General features: G+C 38.8%; 1 protein-coding gene across 1 annotated transcript in view; it reads right to left on the bottom strand.

Annotated features, from left to right (window-relative positions):
- The window catches only part of ZNF475 (zinc finger protein 475), a 52,944-nt gene that overhangs the window by 6,828 nt on the left and 19,072 nt on the right, over positions 1 to 27,044 (bottom strand). The window contains exons 4-5 of the mRNA XM_065861531.2: positions 13,481 to 13,563; positions 3,932 to 4,851 (exon numbers count right to left, since the gene is read on the bottom strand). Coding sequence (XP_065717603.2) covers positions 3,932 to 4,636 — 705 coding nt within the window. The 5' untranslated portion in view covers positions 4,637 to 4,851; positions 13,481 to 13,563. The remainder of the gene's footprint in view (positions 1 to 3,931; positions 4,852 to 13,480; positions 13,564 to 27,044) is intronic.

Here is a 27,044-nt window from a genome sequence, read left to right as displayed (position 1 = left end):
GTGTCTCAGTATTTTCTTTTTTTCCCCAAGACTGCTAAGTACGTCTGCGTGACCATGAATGAAGTTATTTAGCTCAGAGGACTATGCAACTATGTATTTTCAATAGACCTGACATTGCTCGAGGTTAGCCGCAGGCTGTTACGGTGTCACATGAGGTCAAATCCTCCCATACTGCACAAAGCTTTTAATTTCTTCTTAAGTACACCCAATAAGACTGTCTCTCAAACTCCCCTCCATAAATATTTGTCATCCAGGACTACATACACCCCTACCTTTATTATTTGTTTTATTGTCCATTTATTTTAATGGGAGGAGGGCAGGTTTCCTGCATGAGGCCAGAGTTCTTGTCATAGGTTTGAATCAGTCAAGTAAAAGAGGTTCAGGAGCAGATTAGTACAAACATTTAGCAATAGCATCATGTGGTGTGAAAGTTGTCCTTCCCACATTTCCTCTGGAAAGTAAGACTCATGTGTAAGGGACAGGGACAAGCTGTGGCATGGCTCTCATTACCACCCAAAGGTGCATTTCACAGCTTTCTGGAGTGCTTTGAGCCACTGCCCTGACACAACAGCAGACTATATGTTAGGACTGGTCATATGCCTGTGTATGAAATTTCCTCAAACAGCAAGATAATTCTGACATGTTGCAATTAAAAGTTTCACTCTACTAGAATATCCCATTTTACTCCTGATGTGCTACCTTTTAAAATAAATATATCAGTATAATGAACATGCATTTTTGTAAAGGCAGAAAGGCAGGAAGCTCAATCATTCACAATGAGAATGGTCAATAGATTTCATTCAAACCATCCATTCACTGTCTATTCTCATCTAACTTTCTACATTTGCAAATATATTTGTCAGCATTCTCCTAGTCAGATATTCAAAACTGCTGCACCTTCATCAGAATTACACAGCATCTAAAAGAGTTTTCATTTTACTAGGTGACTAGATGAATTTATGGTAGAGCAAGATACAATATCAACATTTTTTTGTTACATAAGTTTTCAAGACTCATGCCATGTTAGAATGCACTACAGTACAGTAAAGGAACATCACTGAAATCTTGTTTTTAGGTAGTTAACTTGATAAAAATAAAACAGCAGATGGCAGCAGCAGATGCTAGTGACACATCTGATAGGATTTTAGGATCAGCATTATCTGTTGTCAAAAAAACAGCAACATATACCCAGAGTAAGTCATTAATACTCACATCTAGCAGACATTTTGGACTATGAAAGAACAAAAACCATACTCTGCTCTAGTGTAAGTCTGAGTTTCAGTAGCTCCAGACATCACTTCCATTGTCTGGGGTATCACAGCAGAATCTAAAACAGAAGTTCTGAGCTTATGTGATCCTTGAGAGTCTCTTAAGCATAGGCTGGTTTTCGTTTTACACAGCCAGACATGATTAACTCAGATGTGTTCACACAACCTGAGAGAAAGGACAGCTAGTGGAAGAGTTGGCTTAGAGAGGCTCTAAAGGCACTTAACACTGAATGGAGTGTTTGTCAGTAATGATACTTGACCCGGCGCTTGCTAAGGGAGAGAGAAGTCCAGGGCAGAGCTACACAGGCAAAAGTGCTTGTAGTTGTAAAGTTAAAATGCCGTTCACATGGTGTACCATCAAATCGGTCAGGTCTTTATTTTTAGAATGAGGAAAATACAGCTTTTTAATTTAGGACTTCTTTCATCGCATAAATTAATTTGACAGTAGCATTACAGTTCTTAAATATGCTTATAGAAGGGCTGGACTTTTTTCAGTTGTTCCTCTCCTCTGACGTTTTGCTGAATTAGGACTTTAAACAGGTATTCAAATAATTAATTGTAACAGAGATAAGGTGTGCTAAGTGAGACAGGGACTGCCTCAAACGCTTTCTTGCCAGGAGCAAAGCAGATTGCCATTTCACTCCAATAGTGGTATTTTTTTTTAGCAGAATTAATAAGCAGCTGAGTAACTGGTAAGGTGAGGAAAATTAAAACCATATGTGTCAAAAATATGAAGACTGTGAAGGAGACACAGACCTTGTCCCTGTTCATAGCAAATCCGCAGTCCTTCCATGAGCTTAGTGCTTTTCAATATCCTTCAATGTGCAGATCTCTCAAAAACTTAAACCAGAGGTGGAGACCCTCAGACAGAGAACTTAAACCTATGGAAAAGAGGTTTCCTTCAACCATGTCTTTTAGAAGTAGTCTGCCAGTCCTTCACAGCCCTGCGATCACAGGCAATCTCTTTCACTCTTTCCATTCCTATCTCTGCCTTTTTGGTGCACCTCTGTTCAAAAGGACACCTCTAAAAATAATAAAATAAAGGACTTCAGAGAAGTAAAACCCATCATCCCTTCCTGGAAGTTGTCACTAATAACAAAGTCCTTCAGACTTAATTACAAACTGCAAACCGTACAGCCTCATTAGTTCCGCTGTAACTGATGAAAGCAAATGAGGAAACCTGTTGTTCACACAAAAGAACAGATTTGAACACAATTCATTCTGGCTCTGGCAGAGCTCACAGAAGTAAAAAGTGGTAATAATGTTGTTAAACAAGTCAGCAGATGTGACTGAATCCACACAGGGATCAGATCTGTTGTGCAAGAGGGAAACATTTTTAGAGTCACTCTCTGTGCCAAACTGCACTTTAAACTTGGGTTTGTTTTTTTTATGACATTGTAACTAGGAACATTTACCTCCCAGTCTCTATTTTTTTTTTTTGAACGTACAGAATTATGTGTGGTGGACAAAAATCTCCGCTTCACACCCATGACTTCCATCAAACAACCACCTTTTGAGCAACACCTTTTCTTTGGTAAATGGTACAATGTAGAGTACAACAAGAACATCTCCTTTCCCACAACAACAGATGCACCTATGCAGCACTTTGAACTGTTTGTGGGTTATTTGAAATTTGCTGATAAAAGACCTGAGGACTGGACCTAATTTGCCAGTATCTATCAGTTAGTAGCCTCAAATAATATAATATAAAGAGGCCTCACATTGTCGTCATGTTTGTTAGCATAATGCTATTACCTCCATTTATTCAGCAGCTGAAAAACTGAAATACAGCATGCTTTGACTTTCAAAACATTTTTAGAAATACTCTGCATAGCATTGCATTCCTTTGGTGACTGAGAAAGTTAAAATCCATTTTTAAAAGTAGGCTAGGCTATCAGGAGTCCAGCCACCACTGGTGAAAAAAAAAACACAAAAAAAAAAAAAAAAAAAACAAACCAAAAAAAACCCACCCTTGCCTTTTATTTCAGACACTGGGCCTAAATTTAGACATCTGTCTTTTTACAAAACTCCTGTCCAAAAGACAGCTTGTGCAAAAACAAACGCAGAAAAACACATGCCATTTTCCAAAACTTTGTGTAGCTATTGGATAATGTGAATCAGCTTCTTTATTCTGGGATCTTGAATCAAATTCAGTGGAAATAAATGTGCAGTCTTGTTTACTTTGTTGTTGTTATACTCCCAGTTGCTGCCTTTGAATATGCAGTCCTCAGTAAACTTGCGTTCCATGCCAGAGTTAAGAATAATGATAAAAAGTGAAAACCATTGGAAACACTGTATTTCAAGTTAACTAAACAAAAATACCTAATACATGCTAAGATATATAACATCTGAAGTTTGCCTAAGCTGCTTGATAGAATCTCCTAGGGAACTATAGCACACAATGGTCCTTTTTGGGGACAGAACTCTCATGGGACCACAGAGTATGAGAACCCAACCACTTCCTTTCAACAGGAAAATGAAAAGATACAGGAATAAGAAGTTTCCCTGATTCACACTGTATTGCCCTTTACCTACAATTCAGCAAAGAAACTTTCGCATGGAGGAAAGCAATTTTAAACATGATGGGAACCCAGTCTCTTCTGAAGTGCTTAGAATTGAAATGCATCCACACCCTTTTGTACAGTACATGGTTACCACTTTACCTTGTCCAACATGGCTCGTGTAGCTTGGTTCTTTTCCTGACGAGTCTTGGATGGATCATCACTTGCTGAGCCTGACTCAGAGCTTGGGCCTTTACCAGGTTTATGGGGGTTAAAGTTTGACAGCCCCACACTACTGCTACCACCTTTGCAGCTCCTTTGGTGCACAATGAGGCGGTCAGGAAGAAAGGTTCGGCCACAGTTTCCACAGGGCAGGAGCTGAGCTTGAGCGCTGTGATAAGCTGCCTCATTTTCAGCTGTAAGCGTACAGGAACCACCGGTGGGTGCGTCAGGTTTCCTGGGCTCTGGTCTTCTGAGATGCCTTGGTAGCTGACTGTTTTCAACACGCCACTTCTCTAGGCACTGGGGTTCATGTATAGAAATAGACTGTGACCCAAATTCTCTGCCACAGATGTAGCACACGATGAAGCCAGGTCTCCTTGGTGGGATGACAGGCCTATTCAGTGGTGTCTGAGACATATTTGAAGAATCTGACCGTTTTGATATTAGTACAGTTCCTGGTCGCCTTCTCTGGGGTCTGTCTTCTAGATGTACTATTTCGGGCAAAGTTCTGGGAAGATCTGACACATCAGATGGTGAAACCTGCTCTGAAAGCAAGATGCTAGAGACACTAGCAGGGGTTTCTCTGGCACTTGGTAGAGCGTTACAGGCTTTGTTCACATTCTTTTTCTTGATACTCATTTCCATGAAGGGTACAACATTTCAAGACACGTCTCTCTCTCCTACACATAAAGGGCTTGGGAAAGTCTGTTATTCAGCATGATGGTCCATCTTCTTACGTCAGTTTCATGGGCTAGTATATGCTAGGGAATTCAAAGCTGAAAAACTGCACCTAATGGTGATTTCAGTAGGGAAAGAGGGTTTCTGTGTGTTCTTCTTTGGTCTTTTGGTTTTACATGATCCTGAAACAAATTAAATCAGTATGTATTATTAAACACTATCTCTTTTGCTAAGGTTACAACAAGTTTTTTTTTATCACAAGGATGAGTTACCTTACCACTCTGTTATATTTTTAAATACCAGACAAATAACATGAAATATATCCTACCCCTAATGTTCAGCTGAACAACGTAAATCTGTATGTGAATGTAAAAAATTTAAAAAGTCACTCCCACCTCTGAACCCAAGGGCTGAATTTTACTACACCCAAGGACACAGTTTTGTCATTAGCCTTGAGATGACAAACTTAAACTTTGCCTGAGAAGTGTTGAGATGCTTCTAGTCTTTCATGAATATTCTAGGCAATACCTTAAGGACACGGGCAACAGAGAAAAAACAAGTTGTCACCAGGTTCACATGATTAGTCATCCTCTTGCTAGGCACACCAGGATATTTAGATTGCTGCATTCACACTGCTTCCTTAAATAATTCACAAAATTGCATATTCCAGGGACACTTGCAACACTTTCTCATTTTACAAAATTGCCTTGAAGCTTAGATTTGTTTGTACGCAAGTTGGAAGATGTGAAAACCATCAGAGCCAATCTGTGATTTGTACTGGAACAAATCTCTGTGAACAAGTATGTTACAGTTAGCTGTTAAAATACTTGTGAGACATCATACTTAGCACTCAAAGTTAACACCTTCTCTAAAACTAGATAACTACAGATAGCTACATAACTACAGTTTGTGGAAAAATATAGTAAAATAGTATAGTATAGGGTATAGAGTATAGAGCGTAATGTAGTGTAGTGTAGTGTAGTGTAGTGTAGTGTAGTGTAGTATAGTATAGTATAGTATAATGTATAGTATAGCATAGCATAGCATAGCATAGCATAGCATAGCATAGCATAGCATAGCATCCTCTCACATCTGAAGTTATCAGATAAGTGTATGATGTATGTTGAAGGACACACAAAACTCTACCACTGGAATTTTTGTTTCAGATATCAAAAAACTCTTATTTGTCCTATTCTTGTCACAATGTATAACTGCAAAATATCCAGTGGAAAAGCATATGACAAATTAACTAAGAAACAAAGGATACAAGGAGGTTTGACAGTAACAACTAATAATACTTGGGCAGCTAGCTGCCTTCAAACTAGTGCTATCCCATTTTGAAGAAACAATTTTTATCTTCACTAGCAATATTCCCTTAATGCAAAAAACTTCGTTAACTGTGTAGAAAGTATTGCAAAAGCTGTTTGTGCAACAAATCCCAAAGCCTTTCCCTTGTTTTCCTTTTAGAAGGATTAAATTTTCGCATCTTAACTTTACAGAAGGCTGGTCACTTTGTACCACAACTTGCCACTGCAGGACTTTGCCACCTTCAACCAGGTCATGCATGCTATTTTGTTGTGTGAGTGGTTTAACATCATGTTAAATTTAAATTTGCAAACTAGTATTGAGGCTATTCTACTGCAAGGCACTTTCAAAGACTGGGGGAGTTTCCAAGGAGGGTGGCCTGTTGGATGAGTCCAAGTTGGGAAGCAGCCAGGCTCTTCAGGAGGATGAAGGGAATGGAGAGCCAAAGAAACATTAAAGAGTTATGAAGGCAGGGGAGATAAGGGTTATTTGAGGGTCACAGGAAGGGAACATCAGAATTCTCAGATACATTTCAGGGAACTTCTGAACTTTGCAATGTCCTATTTATGTACCATTTATTGGATTTATGTCAGAATGATACTTTCTGCTACCTGAGAGGACTCTTAAAGCAACAGTGGACATCAAACTGCCTGCCGCATAAAGAATGTTAGGTGATTAAATCTGTTACAATAAAAGATGCTATAAACAACCTATTAACAATATAACCTATTGCTGGATTTCCGAGCTTGCTATCGTAAATACTTCACAAGAAAATTATGCTTCCTTGTGGGGATTACACCATTTGGTCTACATTTATTCCTGCCAAGTTAACTGTTATTATTCGGAAACTTCCTATAAATTCAGTGTGAAATGAAAAGGTATATGAGTAGTTCAAATCTTCTTTTCTTAGGCTCAGTGGTAAAGATGTGGGAGCAAATCAGGACTGATATTTAACCTTTCGTTTCAAAACATTAAACCTCCTTTTCTCTTTTAAAAATGGTGCAACATGTTATTTCATAAAGTGGGAAGGTACTATTGATAATTGCATATAGCTGTTGGAAAACATTCCTGTCCTCTGCAGTTCCACTGAGTACAACAATCTCCTGAGCTGCAGTGATAGGCTACTCGCAACTAATGGATGTGTTCAATTTTGTTAAAAGCAAGTGAAATATTATGGCTTGTTCAGCATCAAGCTGAGAGCTTTGCTTTACTCAAAACAGAACAAAATGACAAGAGTGGAAATAACTCAATAATACATCTCTTGTCTTCTTGTCCTGAAGCTGGAACTGGAACCCTTGCTCACTGTTTTTAAGCTTATCCTAACCAGAAATTGCAATAGCATTATTATCCAGGTTTTAGTAATGCTGCCTTCTCTTACATGCCATGTGTGATTCAACAGGCAATTTGGAAACTTCTTCCCTGAAATGGCCCTCTTTATGTCTTCTTTTATGTCAGTGTTGGAACTTGGAAGCAAAATTGACACATACGTTTCCTATTTCCTGTATGCAGCCTGTTCCTGAAGAGTGACCCTTTGTTTTTCATCTCTCTTGATTCTCTCATGTAAACAATTCCTCAAAACCCACTATAAGGTCATTTTATAAGCCTGTATTTCTTGACTGAATTGAACAAAACATACTTGCACTAGCTGGGGGATTAAACTGGCTGTTTCAATGAATCCTCAACACTACTGCTTTTGACTTACCTAGAATTCCACTAAGAGATTTCCCAGCTGAAAAAAAAAACAAAGTTTACCTCGTGGAAGAACACATTGCATGAAGCCTGCTGCCAGGACACAACCATGCTTATTCAATGAACAAACTACAGGAACAGCTGTGACAACTTCGGGAGTTTGTGAATGCTGACTGATATCATAGTCCCTCCAAGTGGAGCTGTATCAGACTGTAAACTCTATTTAAACTATATGGCTGGCATACTGTTATTGTTTTTATCTGCCAGCATAGAAATGGACAAGATAAATCCTGGCACTGGGAGCTAAACCAAAGGTCACAAAGCTTTCAAGCTTAGACACTCAAAGAAATACCACTTGGACATGCTTGACTCCTTCTAAAGACAGAGCCAATTTTCACATCTTGATTTAGGAGAGTCATAAACAAGCAAAATAAATAGTGGGAACAACCGATTCATTTACTGGTTTTAAAACAGTGCTCAATAAAGCTATGAAAAGGATTTATATGAAGTACTTGCTTGAGGTGGAAGTGGCTTAAATCCAGGAGGCTCTTTGGAGGGGTAATTTGTAATTGCAGAGTGCTTCCGAAATTAGGACTCACATAGCAGAGTCATGAGAATATCTGCATGGGTTGCTGTGCTTGAAGAAGTGCACAACAGGCCACAGAGATACACTAAACAAAGGGGGAAATATATGATTCTAAATGGTGTCATCCAAATACAACAGCCTGGTGGAAGCCCAACTACAGATGAGCCTGTTAATATCAATAAAGCCCACAAATAAAGAAAAAACAAACAAACATAAAACCTCAAGCCTCCAAAACCCCCAATTTTAGCTTACAAAAATATACTGATTAATCCAGTATCTCAGATTCAAAAGTTGCTGGTTGTGTAAGCCCTTATTTAAGCAAAACCTCACTTCATGCTGAGAAGTTTTCCCTTTGTTTGCCTTCAATACTACACTTCATGTTGTATACTAATTCTGCCTGTTGATCATTCAATGCTGGAAGTCATAATTTTTCTACTTGTGGCATCACAGCTGTTGTTCTGTGGGTCATTTAATAAATGTGATTCATATAAATTGGACTAAATTCACAAGTATTCCAAAAGAAAAGTTATTTCAGTTATAATACCTAACTTTACTACTACTTAAGTTGCAAAATTCTCAAATAGCTTTAAATGAGAAACAAGCAACTTCTCTCACTACAGTAGTACCCAGAGATCCTAGTTTCTCAGTCTGGGTTGGATGGTGTAAAAAGACAAAGGAGAACAACTCAGTCCAAGATGGCAAAATATACAGAAAGAGATGAAATAATCCTCTGAGCATAACAGGGCAGGTCAGAAAGAGAAGGAAATTAATCTAGATTTTCTTGTGCCCCAACACTAAATCAGTCCCGTCACAGGATTTTCTAAGACCAATCCATAACTTTACAGTCATGGCAAGACATTCCTTCTTTCTTCTCCTTTTTACTGGGTTTTCATTATATTTACATATAAAAGAGGTGTCAGAAAGGACCAAACTGACATCATGTGTTGAGTGCCAAAAAGCCTTGCTTCAGGCTCTTTCCAAATAAAATGTTTTCTATGAGGTTTCCCATTATTCTTTAAGGGAAAGCAAATGAAATTAAACAAACATCTTTAGCTCTCTTGTGCTAAATGTTGTTTTGTACTGCTCAATTATAAATAATTTTAGAAATCTGTAAAGACGAAGTATTCAAACACAAGTTGGACAAAAATATTGGATATTTGTAGTATCTTACTGTTGAATCTGTTTTTCACTGAAAGATAAAAGGAAATAGAAGTCCTATGTTTCCAACAATATTTTTAGCAAATTAACCACACATTAAAACCCTCATATTTTTCCAGCTCAGCACTTCATTTTCCCCACAGTTCCTGGCTGGAGCAGTCTCCTTTGATTAGTCCTAGAGACTGATATATATTTTCCTTTGGTCATGTGAAAAGAATAATCTATTATTTGATTAAACTTAAATAAAAACCACTGAGGTATAGGAAATCCATCATTTTCTGTGTCAGGAAGCTTTATCTTGACATGTCTGAGCACAACCCATGTTCTAATGCATCCTCCTTTCTCATGAAATGATTTGCAACCTCTGAACACACAAATACTGGCATGTATCCCCACTTCTGGCAGCTTCAAGACTCTGTAAGTCTGTAAAATCAAACATCACAGCAGCCTGGCATAAATGTCTTATGAGTAATGCACACTCAGAAACATCCAAGTATGAAGCATGTTCCACCAGAGGATCAGCTGCACGTATAGCAGTATCCTCAGCCCAAGGGCTGTTTATTACGCCTTCATTAAACATGGCTACAGCTATGGACAAGGGAGGAATATCCAACCCCAAATATACCAGGTTAAAAAAGCCACTATTTTCTGATGTATATAATCAAGCTAGAACTGTGTGGGAATTTTCTAACATCTTTCCCACCATTTAAAGTGTTGGTGAGACAAAACTAACACTTTCTTCAAAGTTGTGCCTGTATCAATTACACAAGAGTAAGAGAGAAATCAGTAGTGTGTGTAAAGTTTCATTAGAATATAAGAGAAGGAAAATATGTAGCCCTGAGGTTTCTATATGATTCTAACCAAGAACTATTTAAGGTGTTTGCTATGGTGAGACAATCAACCTAGACAAAAGCTTTTGTAACTTTCCTCTGACCTATTAAAATGCCTGCATCTTTCTTTGGATCTGATTCTCTTCCAACCTAAAATTTTATGGGTCAATCAAAAATTCACTGACATCAATAACAATCATTGTATACTTGGCATTTGAGGAGACCCCACATATAAATATGCAGTAAGTTTGTTTTATTTAATTAACTTTATATTATTTAAGTTTATGACAGTGTTGCCAGAGAAAGATGGAGAGTGGTTCTAGTCACTCAGCTGTTCTTTCATTCATGTGTCCTCATCTACCCAGTCATAAGAAAGAATTCCTTTGATTTGATTGAAATCATAACCTTATGTGAAGGAACTATCACTGCTATTAGTTAAAATATACAGAAAAAGTGAAACATTCTTGGTTAAAAAAATTGAATTTGTCTGAATTTAACAATTAAAATTCTGGGCCTGCTTTAGTAATGCCCTTCTCCTTCAGATATCCTTTATGGTCTACAAACAAGGTTCTTGCTTTTAATATTTTACTCAGTGATATATTGTAACTTATCAAGGTGAAGATTACCTTAGTTTTACTCACATACAATTATTTAACACACTTATCTCATATTTAAATTGATAATGTTACCCTGCCCCCACACTTACTCTTGTCTAAAAATCAGCATAGTCATATGCCCAACTGGGTGACATTTGGGATACTATGCATCACAGTCTTAATCATTGTCAGTTGCTGCAATAGATCTATCATATCTAACACCATGCAAATCACAGAGGGCATCAGATATGCATCAAATAATTAATAGACTGGGCTTGTTTATCCTGTCCAAAGCACAGGAGTATGAGAGCAAGGAGACACTGGAGCAAGGAAGTTTACACAGCTCAAAGTGATCTACATGTACTTCCTAGTTCAGGTTAAGCATTTCAGCTTCTGGGACTGATATGTGCAGAATCTGGTTGACTCCTCGTGATTTTGATGATGAGTGTGCAATTTGTGCAATAATTTCAAGAAAGCAGGCTGATCTTTTAGGAGGAAAAAGTACATGGATGTAAAAATGTATAATCAATTATGAGTCTGTTTGATACCAAAAAAGGCATGACAGCTTGTACAAACTGATACAAGTCAGTGGAAATCCAAAGGATGACAACGTATATGGGCTGCGAGATTGTCACTAGTTGTTTAGAGTGATTCAGTGCAGGCAAAACATTTTTCTCAAGAATCTGCATTAACAGCTACATTATGCAGGATAAAATAATCAGAAGGGGTAGATGTTCTAATCTTTTACAGTAGTACATCCACCATAATAATTTTTCAACAGAAAGAAAGTGCTCCTGCTGACTAGTGACTCCATAACTATGTTTTTTGGTACTTTTGTTACGAACAGGATATTCGGTTAGATAATCTGATTACCATAGCAATTCCTATGCGCAGTAAGATACAACAGCTGTTAAAAGCATTATGAAAACCAAATGGCGAGCAGAAAGCCACAGTAACGGAAAACCAACAGCGGGAATCTAGACAAGCAAATTAAACAATCTGAAGTGGCAAATGACTAGGAGAACAAAACTCTGGACATCCTGCTTCTTTTGTGAGGCATTGATGATCCTAACAAGAACTTCTAACTCATCATATCCAGCATGAGACTTGAAGGCACTATAGCACAAGGCTGATGGTTGCTGCTGGTAGGAGAAGACTAATTCTTAAGGGTCTTGTTAACGACAAATCTTAAAAATATAATTCTTTTAAATCATTGTTTTTCTCCTCCACATTAGGCCAACCATAATTTTTAATTGGTGTAAGAGGACACGGCTGATAAACTTAATTAAGTTTTACCTGGTACCACTGGGCTCTGGTGATTCTGTAATTTGTTATGTTTAATGGTGGTTTTTTTTCTCAATTTATATTTGAAGCTGTTATCCATGTATCTGTCTACATTGCTCGGCTTCCTGTTTTATAATTGTTTACTTAGCAGAATATTATTACATTCCACAAGCCAATAGAAACGCATATGAAATGGAAGTCTGAAATAGCCCCAAAAGGAGTCGGTTAAATGAAGAGATGTAAAAAAAGTGTGTGCCTGAGCTCTTTACTGTGTAACCATATTTTCAACTGGTTAGAAACCAGTGTATCCTACTGTAGATGAGTGTCCTAGGGAATTAAGTAAATTTAAATAAAAAAATTATACATTTGTAATTAAGTCAATGGTATTTATAACTTGAGTAATCAGTTCACTAAAAATATCTTGAGAAGAAATTTTGTGAAGCTCAGGTTTAAGATAAACCACTTGGAAATGAGAGCTATGTTTTCTGTTTCACTTGTGCTTCCCCCCAAAAAAAGAAAATCTAGCTTTTATAGTAGACCTTCTCATTACTGTTGAGCAGCACATATTTTCTGGGAAGATATCTGAAAGAAGTAATTTCTATGATACAGGACAATCAGCAGTTATGCGCCAGGTAGGGTTATCTTCTGTACAGAGTAACATTTCCACCTTTCAGTACCCAAATCGTTGCCCATTATCATTCCAATTGTATACTCCTGCCCTTTAAAAAGTATGCGTAAGTGAGCTCTGTCCACTTCCCAAGAAAAGTGAGAGGGGAATTAGGAAATCAGAACATCTGATGTGGTAAATGCTCTTTACTCACATACTGTTTTTGCCAGGCAAATCTCTGTGGAAATAAATTCCAGAGAACAAATGCATTATCCTTGCAGTAAGCACTGTTACATACCCATTTATTACCAGCTAGCTGGTCTGAAGGGGAGAGAGTCACTCAAATCTTTGCTCAGCGATCTTTTTACTCATTTATAACTGGAGCCCTGCTCTCTGCAGGAACCTGGCTGTTTGGTACTTCAGTGTCAGTCACTAGTGCAGTGGGATGAGTTACTTAATCCTTGGCCTACTGAGGTTCAGGCCAGGCATGTTATCAGTACCATCACCTGAGTTTCAGAAAGAAATCAGTTGAAAAACAGAAAAGCTGGGATCTGAGCTCAGAGGATCCCAACTACCCTTGCCCTTTGGTGAGGCAGGAGAGCTGCCTGGACTTCAGGACTGAAGGAAAACCATGGTGCCTCTTAACCCAACCATTCCTTCACCTTTCCACACTAAAAAAGTCCACAGGCTTATTCAGATTCAAAGCCCAATAGACTGTGAAAGGCATCACATTATTAATGTCTTCTTAAACATTACCTTCGCTCCAAAGACAGGCTCAAATCTTCCCAGTTTTCACAAGATATGTGCTTCTCCGATGTTGCCTTTTGGTTCAGTTTGCCCTTTATGGAAAAGTTGAACGGTAGAGTCAGGTGGACACACCCAGAACACGTTTCGCCCCCCTCCCACCCAACGTATATTCAGTTTTTTCCCCACCGTGTTTCACTGTTTAGGCCGGGCTTCCCCCGCTCCCCGGCCGGAGCCCTGCAGGGGTCTCGCAGGACACAGGCCCAGCGCCCCCGCAGTTGCCACGGCAACGCGTCAACACATGCAAATTTTCTGCGGGCTACTCGGGCGCCCATTGGCCGAGGCTATTCGGGGGCGGGCAGAACGGGGAGCCCCGCCCCCACCCCGCGCTCCGGTGCTCGACTGGTTGTGCCCACTCGTCCGGGCCGTTCTGGAAGGACGCGGGGAGCCCCTAATGACCTGCTTTTGGGGCAAAATGTGTCTTCTCCTGCCAGCCAAGCAGCAGACATGTGTGAGGGGGAAGGTCTATTTGATCAACACTTGCAAGTTGTTTTGTGGGAAGGGTCATTAGTCAGTCTCTGCAACCATGTGACCAGTCTTCTCTCCCAAACCTTTTCCTCTCATGACTAAGTGAAATGGAACAAACGGCTTCGTTGGAAAACCCAGGCAATGGAGAAGAACAAGAGCATAAGGAGCCCTAATTCCATCCCCTACACAGGCACTGTTCTCATGCAAAAATTCACAAGCTTTGGACAAATAATTTCAATGTTCTTTTGAATTTAACTTTTGCAAGGTTCATCTTTTCCATGGAAATTAATTCTACAGAAAGAATGATAAAAAATTGCTATAAGAAAACACCATGGGCTCAAACATTCCCATAGTAGCTGTTCTCTGCTGGCAGCACCAAGTGCGAGCCCACAATGCTTCTTCCATTCTACCCCTTTCTGCATAACAAACTTTAGTTGTCAGTTGCTGAAAACCTAAAAATGCACAATGGGCATCATTTGCTTAGAGCCTTGGCAAGAGCAATGTCTTGTGTTCTGCTAAGCAAGAGAAAGCTACTGCAAACAAATTCTAGTATCTATTTCACACTGAAATTTTTAATGTGACAAGTATGCTGCTAAGGCAGACACAAAGCAAACCCATCAAAGGGGTTTTAACAACATTACATTCTTTAACCATCTCCTGGCAGTTTTATGAAGTTCTCTGAATCACGTTAATTCCCAAGCCTGAGATACAGAAAGGAAAATGACGAAAGGCTTTCAGAGAAGTAAAATCAGGTTGTCTGGTTGGAACAAGTTGAATTGGAAAACACAAGTGTGTAAAGGAAAAAAGTGATAGTGGGTTAAGCCTTCTGACACTGCAGTATCAGTACACTGAACAATTAATTCAACTTTATGCTGTGTATAGGAGAAGGTGTTTATCAAATGAATAACACTTGGATTACAAGCAAATTATATTTGACCTTCACTTAGCCTTAGGAGTTAAACACATTTTATATTGCACAAAAATTATTGCCAGTATGACACAGACCCACCTTTTAACACAATTCAGATGCAGAGTAGCTTTTTCACAGTATTTGCAGGATGCTTTGATGCCAGCAAAAATACATGAAAAATTGTTTTACCGTCAGCACTGATTCTGTTATCCAAGACAGTTAGCTTCAAGTTATTTGAGATACACAAAACTGTGATGACTACATGTAAACAACAGGTAAATAGATAATAAAGAATAATACTGCAGTTACAGAGTCAAAATCCAGGAAGAACAAAGATTAAAGTTACCCTTTATTTCATAGATCTAACAGAAAAGTTATAAAAAGAAGTAAAAGCATTCTTGCATTTTGTAAACATTTACATTCACTTATGTGTCTTCAGAAGATACAAGAATACTTTTCTACATTGTAAGATTTTAGGTGGAGCCCATGTTAGTGATAAATAGATAAGTCTGTTGTTTCCACATAAGCTGTCCCAGATATCAGCACAAATGCCTGGAAATGGCTAGGGAAGTATTCATAGTACAAGATTATTAGGAAAAAATCTTTCTAATTTTTTTTTTTCTTTGAAAAAACAAAAGTGCCTTCAGATCATTAGAAATGAGGAATGAAGTAAACAATACTAATCTTTGAATAAGTTACTATGGCTAAAAAATCTGGTAGGTTTTTACATAAATCTATTAATACCAACAATATATTAAAAATTTGTGACATTGTTCCATCTAAATTACAGGCTGGCATTTTATGTGTATGCTTATGCTTGTGTCTGTGTAGGTGTTTAGATATTTGAAAAACAAAAATAGACAACCCTGGAAAATTTTGCTATATTACATATGCCATACATGTGGTTTAAAGCAACTGATTGGTTCAGATCTCTGTGCGACTTTAAATTGCATAGCACCAATTTGCCTTTAATCTCCCTTGGTTTGTATCTTTTCAGTACTCCATCAATAACCCTTGCTGACTAGATAAAATACAAACAAAACACACAGGAATTACTTTTACCAGAGGAAGAAAAATAGCAGAAGTGAATTGTTTTCCATTGCTTATCTTCTTCAAGCCAGAATAAATCACATAATGGACATGATACTCCTTAGAACAGACTTTTTATTAGATGAAGTAATTTACATTTCATATATATATACAATTAGTGAGAATTCACATGGAGAAGAACCCAGTCTACTCATTTATTTTTCCTTATTATTTAAGCAATGATAATGATGATGGCCTTAATATTTTCCAAACAGAGCACCCTGGAACAATAAGCCAAGGGTGAGATCCTGCACCTGTGTCGGGGCAAATCCTGATACCAGTACAAGTTGGGGAGTGAAGAAATTGAGAGCAGCCCTACAGAGAAGGACTTGGGGTTACTGGTGAATGAAAGACTGGACATGAGCTGGCAATGTGTGCTTGCAGCCCGGAAGGCTAGCCATATCTTGGGCTGCATCAAAAGGAGTGTGGCCAGCAGGTTAAGGGAGGTGATTCTGCCCCTCTACTCCACTCTGGCGAGACCCCACCTGGAGTTTTGTGCCCAGCTCTGGAGCTCTCAGCACAGGAAAGACATGGGCCTGCTGGAGAGTGTCCAGAGGAGGCAAAAAAAAAAAAAAGGATCATTGAGCTGGAACACCTCTCCCATGAAGAAAAGCTGAGGGAGTTAGGATTGTTGAGTCTGGAGATAAGAAGGCTCCAGGGAGACCTTATTGTGGCCTTTCAGTACTTAAAAGGGGCCTATAAGAAATATGGGGACAGACTTTTTAGCAGGGCCTGTTGCAACAGGACAAGGGGTAACGTTTTTTGCACTAAAGGAGGGGAGATTCAGGTTAGACATGAAGAAAAACGTTTTTTTATGATGAGCGTAGGGCAATGCTGGCCCAGGTTGCCCAGAGAGGTGGTAGATGCCCCATCTCTGGAGACATTCAAGGCCAGGCTGGGCGGGGCTCTGAGCAACCTGATCTAGTTGAAAATGTCCCTGCTCATTGCAGGTGGTTGAACTGGGTGAGCTTTGAAGGTCCCTTCCAACCTAAAGTATTCTATGATTCTATGAACAGGAAGGGTCATAGAGAAGCCATGAGAAAATATAAGAAATAATACAGAAATTTATCATAAGTTATCAGTGATGTGTCTGAAAATTTCCAAAAGAGTCTGAGACAAACATCAATATATATATAAGCAAGACAGTAACAGATCTGCTATAATTACTTCACACATATTTTTGTAACCATCATTCCAGCAAATAACTCTTTTGCTTCTGTTGACCTATTTTACTTCCTGCAAAACTCTGTGCGGAATCCTATCTGAAGGTCAACTTGGAAGCACCAGAGGAACAATAAACAAACCAAGAGTATGAAAAAATGCCTTAAAAAGTGTCTTGGGTGGGGTGAAGATGAGAGGTCGTGAATTGCGAAGACTTCTTTATTTTTATATTTTATTATAGCTCATTTGCTCATGAAGAGAAAATAAATGTTGTTTTTTCTTGCTTGCTTTCTTTTCTGAAAGTTCAGAAATGTTTGTCATATGGCTTTTCCATTACTAGTGTTTCTTGGTGACAACCAATGATAGGACAAGGGGAAATGGGTTCAAACTGGAACACAAAAGGTTCCACTTAAATTTGAGAAGAAACTTCTTCAGAGTGAGGGTGACGGAACACTGAAACAGGCTGCCCAGGGAGGTTGTGGAGTCTCCTTCTCTGGAGACATTCAAAACCTGCCTGGACACATTCCTGTGTAACCTCATCTAGGTGTTCCTGCTCTGGCAGGAGGATTGGACTGGATGATCTTTTGAGGTCCCTTCCAATCTGTAACATTCTGTGATTCTGTGAACGACCCTAAGGTCACTGATGACTTTCTTATGACAACATGTTTTGGTAACTGTAAATTTAAGAACTTGCCTATTCAGCCCATGAAATGAATCTATGTTTAATATGATTCAGTTGTTGTGAAGGCATTAGTTAGGAGACGGATGTATTTTTTGACATTGCCTTGATAGGTGTTAACCTTTTACTGTAATTTACAGATTAACATGCGTGCAGACGCTCCAACAAAGTATATCTTCAAAGCATCTGAAAGGACGTCAGTAACTGAATTGCCCTCTAGATTGGGGAACTTTTTTTCCTGAGTAAGAGAAAGGTTATACTGAGGCTGAAATGACCATGTGCCATGTTTTCATTACCATTTCTAATGAACGGCCAGAAGACAGATAAGAGTATGTTGCAGCTAAAAACACAGTTCAAACATGTACAATCAGATTTCCCTTCGAAGCTGGAAGTTTTCCGAGGGAGATAGATATGGCTGCAGCTGAAGCAACAACAATTTTTGATGCAGTAAAATACTGTCACACATTCCAAGTCTGGACTACTTTTTTGCTTGGGCAAATTGCATGGTGTTAATGTTATTTCACTGTGTGACCACCTGAAAATACCTACTGGGGTTTTTGTTTGTTTGTTTGTTTGTTTGTTTGTTTTGTTTTGTTTTGTTTCCTCCCCCAAAAGAAACTCTAGCACGCCACAATTATGCTCTTACAAAACCTCACTTCTCAGTAAGAGAAACTGGTAGGAGAAATGTCAAATCCTCTAAATTAGAACCATTTACAAGAGAAGGAGAAATTCTGAGGATGAATTTTGAAACTCCAAAATGCAATAAGGAAATGGAAAGGATCCTCATGTTTGGACAGAAAAAGAACAAATCCAGTATTTAGAAGAAGTAATGGAAGAAGAAATTGCAGCATGAAGATCATGAGATGATGAACTTCCCAGAAAATCTTGCATGAAGAAGAGTTTTAATTAACACATTGAATTTCTCTCTCCTAGCAAATGGGGCAAAATAATCAGTTATGAGAGACATTTATACATACTTTTTTCCTGTGAATGGTGGTGTAGTGCTTTAACCTTTAGTCACACACTGCTCACTCCATCACAAAGGAGGCAATTTATATTGCCCTGGATACTACTATTAGTTTACACTCCCTCTTCAGGACTGTTGTTGCAGTACATGGTAACCAGTTTATTGGTCTGCCTTCCCAGAAGGCAGCTTAAGAGTCATCACTCCTCTCACACCAGAGCTCTCTGCTGTTAGTTTCCTCCCCTTACTGCCAAGAACATCAGATGAATTGGATTTGCAGAAATCCAAAATCCTCGCCTCCAGCTCAGGGCAGCCCAATGCTCCTCTGTACAGACTATACATTTCTTCCAGCTCCCTTGGAATGGCTGACTCATTGCAGCCTCACACAGTCTGCCATTTCACTCTCTCTCACTTCTCATTACATTCCACATAGGCAACTGTCATTGCCAAAAGCTGTCCCAAGAGCTGGCATTACCTTGTCTCTGATGCAGCCTGCTCTACCCTGCTATTACACTACAGAGTTGTTCATGAGCCCATGCCCCTGACTGCCAGCATCAATAGCCCAATGCAAACTGGAAAGCAACAAATAAGCTGCAGGGGAGCCCAGATATACACAGTATACTTCAGAATAAGGTAATTTTTTTGAGAACTGATGTTCACCCTTCCAGTCACTCATATTACAGTCTGGACAGAGGATGTCGTTGCTTTCACAAATATTTTGTACCTAGGCTACACCCTTTATTTCATAAGCATCTTTCACCTAAAGAAAATAAAAGGTAATGTGGGCCTCCAATAATGCAGGAAAATATTAACAAAACATAAACAACAACAAGAAAAAAAGAGACTGAAGCTGTATAAAGTGGAGTTAAGTATAAACCAAACAAATTTAAAACTACAAGGAATAAACTACCAGAGGACAAACTGTTAACTGATGCATTGAGCTATTCATCCCCTGAAATCTCTAAATCAAGTCCACCTGACTTCAGGAACGACAAGCTTTCATCTAGCTGCAAAATTAGTTGATGAAATACTACAGCCCATGTTAAACAGTAGGTCAAACTAACAATCTGTTGGTCTCTTTTGGCTCTAAAATCTATGAGTCATGTAATTCTTTCTAAGTGGTCTGCACAGGGATTTAAGCCTCAGTGACTTAAACCCCTGCCATTTGTATTTTCTGTTAGTTACATGTTAAAGCTCTTCTATTTTTTTTTTTTCTTTTTACCTACCAGCCTCCCACTTTGAATTTCTTCACAGTATCCTACCCACAAATGGGTTTCCAAGCAGAGCAGCTACAAGTAATTGCCTATTCTTTGCCTTTTTCCATCCAATAACTGCATTGGAAATTAAATAAGCCAGGAATAATGCCAGCAAAAAAGACTGATTTCCAGTTCTTCCTTAAAAATCCCTCTTAAGCCACAGCCTGAATTTAATCACAGTAAAAAAAAGAGAAGAACTGCACTTAGACCAGTTTTTATACTGTACTTCTAAGCCAATATGTCACTGGAACAACAGCTGCATATTATAAATGTGATCTAGGATCTAAAATCTCTTTGAACTCAATCAAGCAGTGAAGAAAGTCAGAGATTCTCCAGTCTTCAGTTGGGTCTAAAAACACTTGAAGGTCTCCAATGTGCAGTCTGTCACGGCATCGGAGTAAACATATGCCAAATATGTAAAACATTCACTAAGGTCTCCCCTGAAAACACAGATTTATATTCTGAAAGAGACCAAGCAACGTCTTGGGCTGAGAAGCAGAGAGTGGGCACTTTGCAAGATCAGCAGTCTCTTTGTATTAATAAGTGTAAGCATCTGTTACTGTCACATCAGTTACTGTCTTCCTTTCTGCCCCTGCTTTCCTTTTCCATTTTGTAATGTCTCTTCTTTCTGTATCACTTTCCATTTATACTCTATATCCTCCTAACACTTGACTTTTCTAATGTTGTGTTCTTCTGTGCCAAACCTGCCAGTGTCAACTTCCTTCTTCACCCTCTTTTCTCTTTTTCCCAAGTTTGCTTTCCGTTTCATTTCACATTTCAGTGTGCTCTCCCTTTTGTCTCCATTACCCAGATGTACCGTTTGAGCATTTTCTCTCTCTTTTCTCAGCCACTCATCTATTTCAGTCATATGTTCATGTTCCTGAACACTACCATCCGTGTCAGGGATTGTATTCTAGATGCCTATTTTCTTCAGGCACATGCCAATTTGCTCTTCAATATTTGTGAGTAACTTGTAATTGGAAGCACTGTGTTGAATTCCTAACTGAGCCACTTCTAAAACACTTCCAGTTCTCCTTCAGTATTTCTGCTATATCCTCTCAGTCATCTTCTAGATTTCTCTCAGCAGCTCTAGATACCACCATGGCCTACAAATTCTCTAGGATTTTCTCTCCCTCTCATGATTTTTTACTTAATTTTTGCTTCTGGAAAGAAGCAAAGGAGTTGAAGATGTATCATGGGAGCCATTTCCAATTCGCATCATTTGCTTAAGTCAGCCTTCCTGCCTGTTGCGAAGCAGGGGCAGCAGCTGCACCCCTCTCTTTCTTACAGCCTGATCAGGAGAAGTGAAGAACATGACAGATCTGGTTGAGCATGAAGAGGGGAGCTGTAAAGAGGTGAGGTGAGGGCTGTACAATGAGGTTTCTGAAAATGTAGGGGACAAGATGATACAGGAGAAATCAGAGGGTCTGCAAGGAAATAAAAGTGGCCACAAAAGGCTTCTGAAAATCAGAGCTGGATGAAATGAAGGGGCACATCCCTTTCCTGCAGGAAGGGAAGCCTCACAGTACAATGAGCCCCATTAACCTTGCCATAATTCATTTTAAAATCATAAAAATGGAGGACAATTAAGTTAATCTTCTACCTATTTTCTCTTCTGACATTGATCCTCACTTATTTACCTCTCCCTGTACCTTCATGAGTATTTTCCCTTCCTGTATCCTCCTCAGCCCTCTGTCTGCATATTAAACTGGGCAGCTCACTTCACATTCCCTAAACTCAGAGGATTTCCTCAGCCCTTCCAAGTCCTGTGTGATGCAAGCATGCTGGACAAACATTTAGCCCTTGAATGTACTTATGTGGCCTCTTGTTTTCCCCTTGTGTGGCTCTGAAGGGTTATGAAAATAAGAGACCAAACAAATTCATGCCAGCAGTAATTCCAGCCCCACCCTGCAGAATGGTCAGACACCACATGGCCCAAGGAGCAGTCAAATTTCATTATTACATTTAAATAAATGTTGACGGTTGAAAAGTCTGCTCTGTTTCCCCCCAGTTTTTCTCTCTTCTCGTGTTGCTTCACTGCAGGGGGCTATCAGCACCTTGGCTAACTTAGCTGCAGCACGGCATGAGGAGACTTCACTCTGTAGGAACACAAAGTTCCTTTAAAAAATTGAAAATACCCACATAACAAAGCAACATTAGTAAACAGTATTTCAGGCAGCACCACAATGCTTAATGATTTCAGAGGTTAAGAAAAGGCAGGGATGAAGTGGAAAGAATCAACTGTTTTTCCAAATATTTTAAGATCAATGTTTGCCAAGAGCTGCAGGAGGGGGATAAAAACAATAATATTAACAACAAAAAATAAGGGATTTACAACAATATCTCACTTAATTTTGTAGATGATTTGGATATTTTAGTGTTTTTTCTCTGCTTTTTTTCTGGAACTGGCTGCAGGTACCAGTAGTATCATCTAGACAGTCCAGGCAGAAATTAATAGTTGCTCTTTGTTGAATTGTTCACAAGCTGTATGGACACCATAGTTCTGTGTTTCTTTATATCCTTGCAGTTTTTCTCATCCTTAATTCTATGATAGACTTCTACACTCTGCTTCTGACTGTATATGAAGAGTATTTTGGGGTATTATCAGAATTAAACAGGAACTTCCATGAACCATTAGAAGAATGGAATTTTTGTTACCTACTTCAGAAAGGAAAAGGGAGATACTGCCTATAAATGAAATATATTTTTCTAATTACATGTATTCAGGAAAAATGCAAGACTATGCTAAATACTATTGTTTTCTGAGAACTGAAAATGTGAGTTGTTATCCATTTCACTTTGGATTCACTGTCCACTGTGATTTCTATGCTGTCAATACAGATTAAACAGGGTATGTGAGGTTATTTTTAAGGCACATTGCATGGTCAAATAGTTTAGAAAAGTTTATTCCACATTGTTTGGAAATAAAGCTGAAAATTTTGCAAATAATATCTCCGTGATGTGTTATATATGTATGTATGTATGTATGTATTTTTATATATATATATATATATGTATTTATATATTTATTTGTTTGTTTGCTTATTTATTTATTTATATTTTTAACGGCAGAAATTGCATTGGTTTATTTTTTTATTGTGTTACTAAAGAAACTTACAGTATAGCTCAGACTTCATTGTAACTCATTACTATTACTTCATCTAGAAGTTGTTTGTATTAGAAAGAACAAAAATAGTAACAATCACCTTGCAATAGCTAGTTGCCATCTGTAAAAAGTCTATGACTCATTTGTGTTTTCAAATTCAGTATTTTTTAGAAGTGAAAATGGAGCTTGTGTTCTTATTGGCTTGGCTTAAGTACAATTCTATGATGACAAGTTTTGAGTCTATTAATAAAACATGAACATTCTTTAACTGCTAAAGGCAGTGTGTAAGTTTGGCACTTTTGGATATACACTCAAGACAGATTACTTTTATCTTCCCTTCGCATCTGTTTTTTCCTTCTCACTTCTCTTTGAGAAGTTTCCTTTGCTACTTCTCTTTGAGCTTGAATTGCCAGTGGCAGACTCTGGCAACTTTGCCTTCAAGATGCTTGAGTAGGTTGTAAAATGTAATAAGAGAGCAATAGTGTTATGCCAAGGTTTCACGTACAGCACAGTCCTGTTTGATTCTCATACCCTCCTTGCAGGTGACAAAATAGAAAGGGTCAAGAAACCAAGTGGCATGAGTGTAACACATTTCTCCATACCTTCCTCACTTTACTGTTTGTGATTAGTGGAAATGTACAGCTAATTAACCATACCACAGAAGATGGGACAGTGCAGATGGCTCTGCAGGAACATATCCAGGCTCCTTGAGTTATTATGTTGGGGCAAAATGTGGGAGTAGTGCAGCAGAATATAATGTAGACTTGGATTGGGATTATTTCAGTGGAGAGACAGACCTGTTTTCTCCACACCAAACGTGCCAAACCAGCAGTGTGGAACCTTCTGGAGGTGCATTCAAGGTGCTCTTCTTTGCTAGTATGAGACCAGCAGATTTTATGCAGTTGTGTTCATGTCATATCAGATGTGCTTCTACTGTGATGCAGAGCACCCTGGATTCCTAGAAACCTTATTAGCTTATTAGCTCTGTTGCAATGTGGTGCACTCAGAAAGTCATCTCAGGTCAGGTGCTGTGTCTGAATGAGTAAGTTGTCCTCCAGTTTGGAGCGTCAAGAGTGTACAGTGCAGAGATAGTCCTAGGTCTGGCTGGTCTTAAGAGAATTGGTTCCATGACTGCTCCCAGTACTTGTACCATCCATGTTTTTCTGCAACTGGGAAAATGTTTGTTTCTCTCCATCAGATAATGGAGAATTCACAGCAATTATTTTTAGCTGGTGTAGTGCTGCTAAGAGCTATTTCAAAGTGGAGTAATACAGAATAGGCTCATGCCAGCGTATGGTTCCTTTGTCAGACTAAGAGATCAGAAACCCTAGTAAAAATCGTTTCAGACTGACTCAGGGCAAGGGCTTGAATCAACATTATGTACTTGTCACATCAGTGTCCCATTATGGGGCAGGCAAGTTCGAAGGAAGGACCTCTGTCTATTCACATGTAACCTACTCTGCTCAAAACACATTGACAGCTACTGGGACAGAAGGACTTTCCAACCTGGTGGTGAAGATGACCATCTTCCATAACAAAGCAGTGTCAGGCCAAGAGGTTGAGAGCAGATCCATTCCAATAATTCCTAGCCCACAGAGCAGGGCAATCTTCTTTGCTTCAGAGTGTTCAAACCACAGCTCCTGTGATCTGAGGGAGGCATCAGATGTCCATCCTCATGTCACTGACTGCTCTGAACATTTCACTAATGATTAAAAGCACTGTAGAGCACTATCTCAAAACTATATGAAATGCCTGCATGATTTCTTTCCTGGAGGCGAAAGAAAGACAGAAACAAACATGCAGAAAGTCACCAAATGTGGTTTTGTCTGAATAATACATACATTTTTACTGCCTTTGTTCAACAGAAGGCAAAATCCTGTATTCACAATAAAGCAGATGTTTAAATGGCATGGTAGTCGTCATATTTTTTCTCATATGAATACCCCTACCACTGTATTTTTAAGCTTACATATAATGACTTCTGCAATCATTGCTTACAGGCCTTTCTTTATGTTATATGCCACAAGGAATAGAATTTACTTTCTTCCATTTTGTGAACAAGGGCTGAACACCCTCCTTTTCGAAGTCTAGTCACTGGACTGTAGCAAGGTGCTCTGGAGCAGTTCTGTTTTGAAAGAATGTTACAAAAAATGTGAAACATTCTACACTGGCATAACATGAGAAGACCCTACAGAAATTGAAATGCCAGACTAGCAAGTTGGAATTTGACTGCATTGCTGACTGGGAAGGGAGAACAAGGGAAGAACAGCACACATTCCTACTCCAGAACGAAAAACCTTGTTGTGACTCTGACAGGGGAGAATTTTTTCCAGGAACAGTTCTTCCTAGTGAAACTAAGACACTCAGGTCATATTTTCAAGGTCATTGACATTTTTGTTTATCTGATCCTTAAAGAGAAATTAACAAGTTAAAAATCGTGGGCTATATCCTTCATGGGACAAACTGCTGCAGATCCATTGTAGCCGCTGGAGGCACTTAATGATTCCATGGGCTTCATGTTGGTTTTTATGAGTTTTTTCTCGTGTTAGGGGTAAGATATAGGAGTTTGGCATTACATCCAGTTTTCATAATCTTTCCACAGTTGACTTCTGAAAGTCAAGTTGTTCCACAGTCTGGCTTTCTTACATGCAATCCTATAGCTGCTTGTTTGCAAACAGAAGAGTGAAATACACACAAGAAAATATGCTTGAATTCACTGTAATGAAAAAGTTGCAGTAGTGTCTGAAGCAACGCTGAGTCATAATCTCCTGCCACTTGCTATCTCCTACCTCCTTCCATTCCCAATCAGCTCTTGTTAAATGAGATTTTCCCTCCATTTATGTACCCCCCTGAGATACAGCAACTGTCTAAAGCCTAAAGATAAAACATTCCACTTATTAAATGTTGAGTCCATGTAAGGTGTAACCTCAGTACAGAACAAACTGCACAGAAATACTATCTTTGTTATTACGGAGAGCAACTGCTTGCTAGAGGCAAGCATTTGAAAATAAATTCTTACTCCAGTCAGTGCCATTTTTACCTCAATGTGATGAGTTCTCTCCATAATTTGAAAATAATGGGATTTAACTCTAGCAAAGCATCAGTATTGAGCTCTCCTTATTTACCTTCTGAGTGGAAAAGCACTTATTGCTGGTCAGTAAGGGGAGGTACAGATGTAGTCCCAGATTCACTGGATGTAAATTTGATCAAATGACTGGGATTCCATATTCCCTATCACTTCAGCATTTTGTAGGCCTACAGTGAGACAACAGACCAAATTCAAAAGAGTCCTAGGATATAAGAAGTTATTTGATCTTCCAACAAAAGCATAGATCCTCACACACTCAGGTAGCTGGGCTTTTTAAAAGAATACTCTCTCTGATGAGTATTTTCTTCTCATATCTTTTGTCTCTCATCACACCTGAACTGTAAACTTGACAGGACAAGTTTTCTGTCTGCTATGACCAGGACACACAGAGACCTATTCTTCAACTGAAAGTTGCCAATGGTAGGGATATGCTGCTATTAGTAAAATCTTAAATGGCTGTCAGTTAGGAGCAACCTTCTGTGCAATGATCTGTCTGACTAAATCCATGAAATCTGGAGTCACTTTGATGCATCACAGGTGCTCTGGAAGTGTAGTCCTCTCATGCATCATGGGGAAACCTGACATACACAGAGAGTTTTATTTACAGAGAGTTTTATTTACAAACTTATTCAATATTATGAACAGATCAAAATCCATAGTGTAAAGACTGATTATATTTAGCATCTTTGAGTCATTTATCCTACAGAGTGTAACATGATAGCTCCTGGCAATACTCCACAGGAAAACGTTTGTGTAGGTTATCACTCCCACATCTTCTCATCAAGAACAGGGTCC

Source organism: Patagioenas fasciata, chromosome Z (genome assembly GCF_037038585.1).
Source record: "Patagioenas fasciata isolate bPatFas1 chromosome Z, bPatFas1.hap1, whole genome shotgun sequence".
Taxonomy (NCBI): domain Eukaryota; kingdom Metazoa; phylum Chordata; class Aves; order Columbiformes; family Columbidae; genus Patagioenas; species Patagioenas fasciata.
The sequence above is the reverse complement of the archived record's forward strand: the minus strand, read 5'-3'. Positions and strand labels throughout refer to the sequence as shown.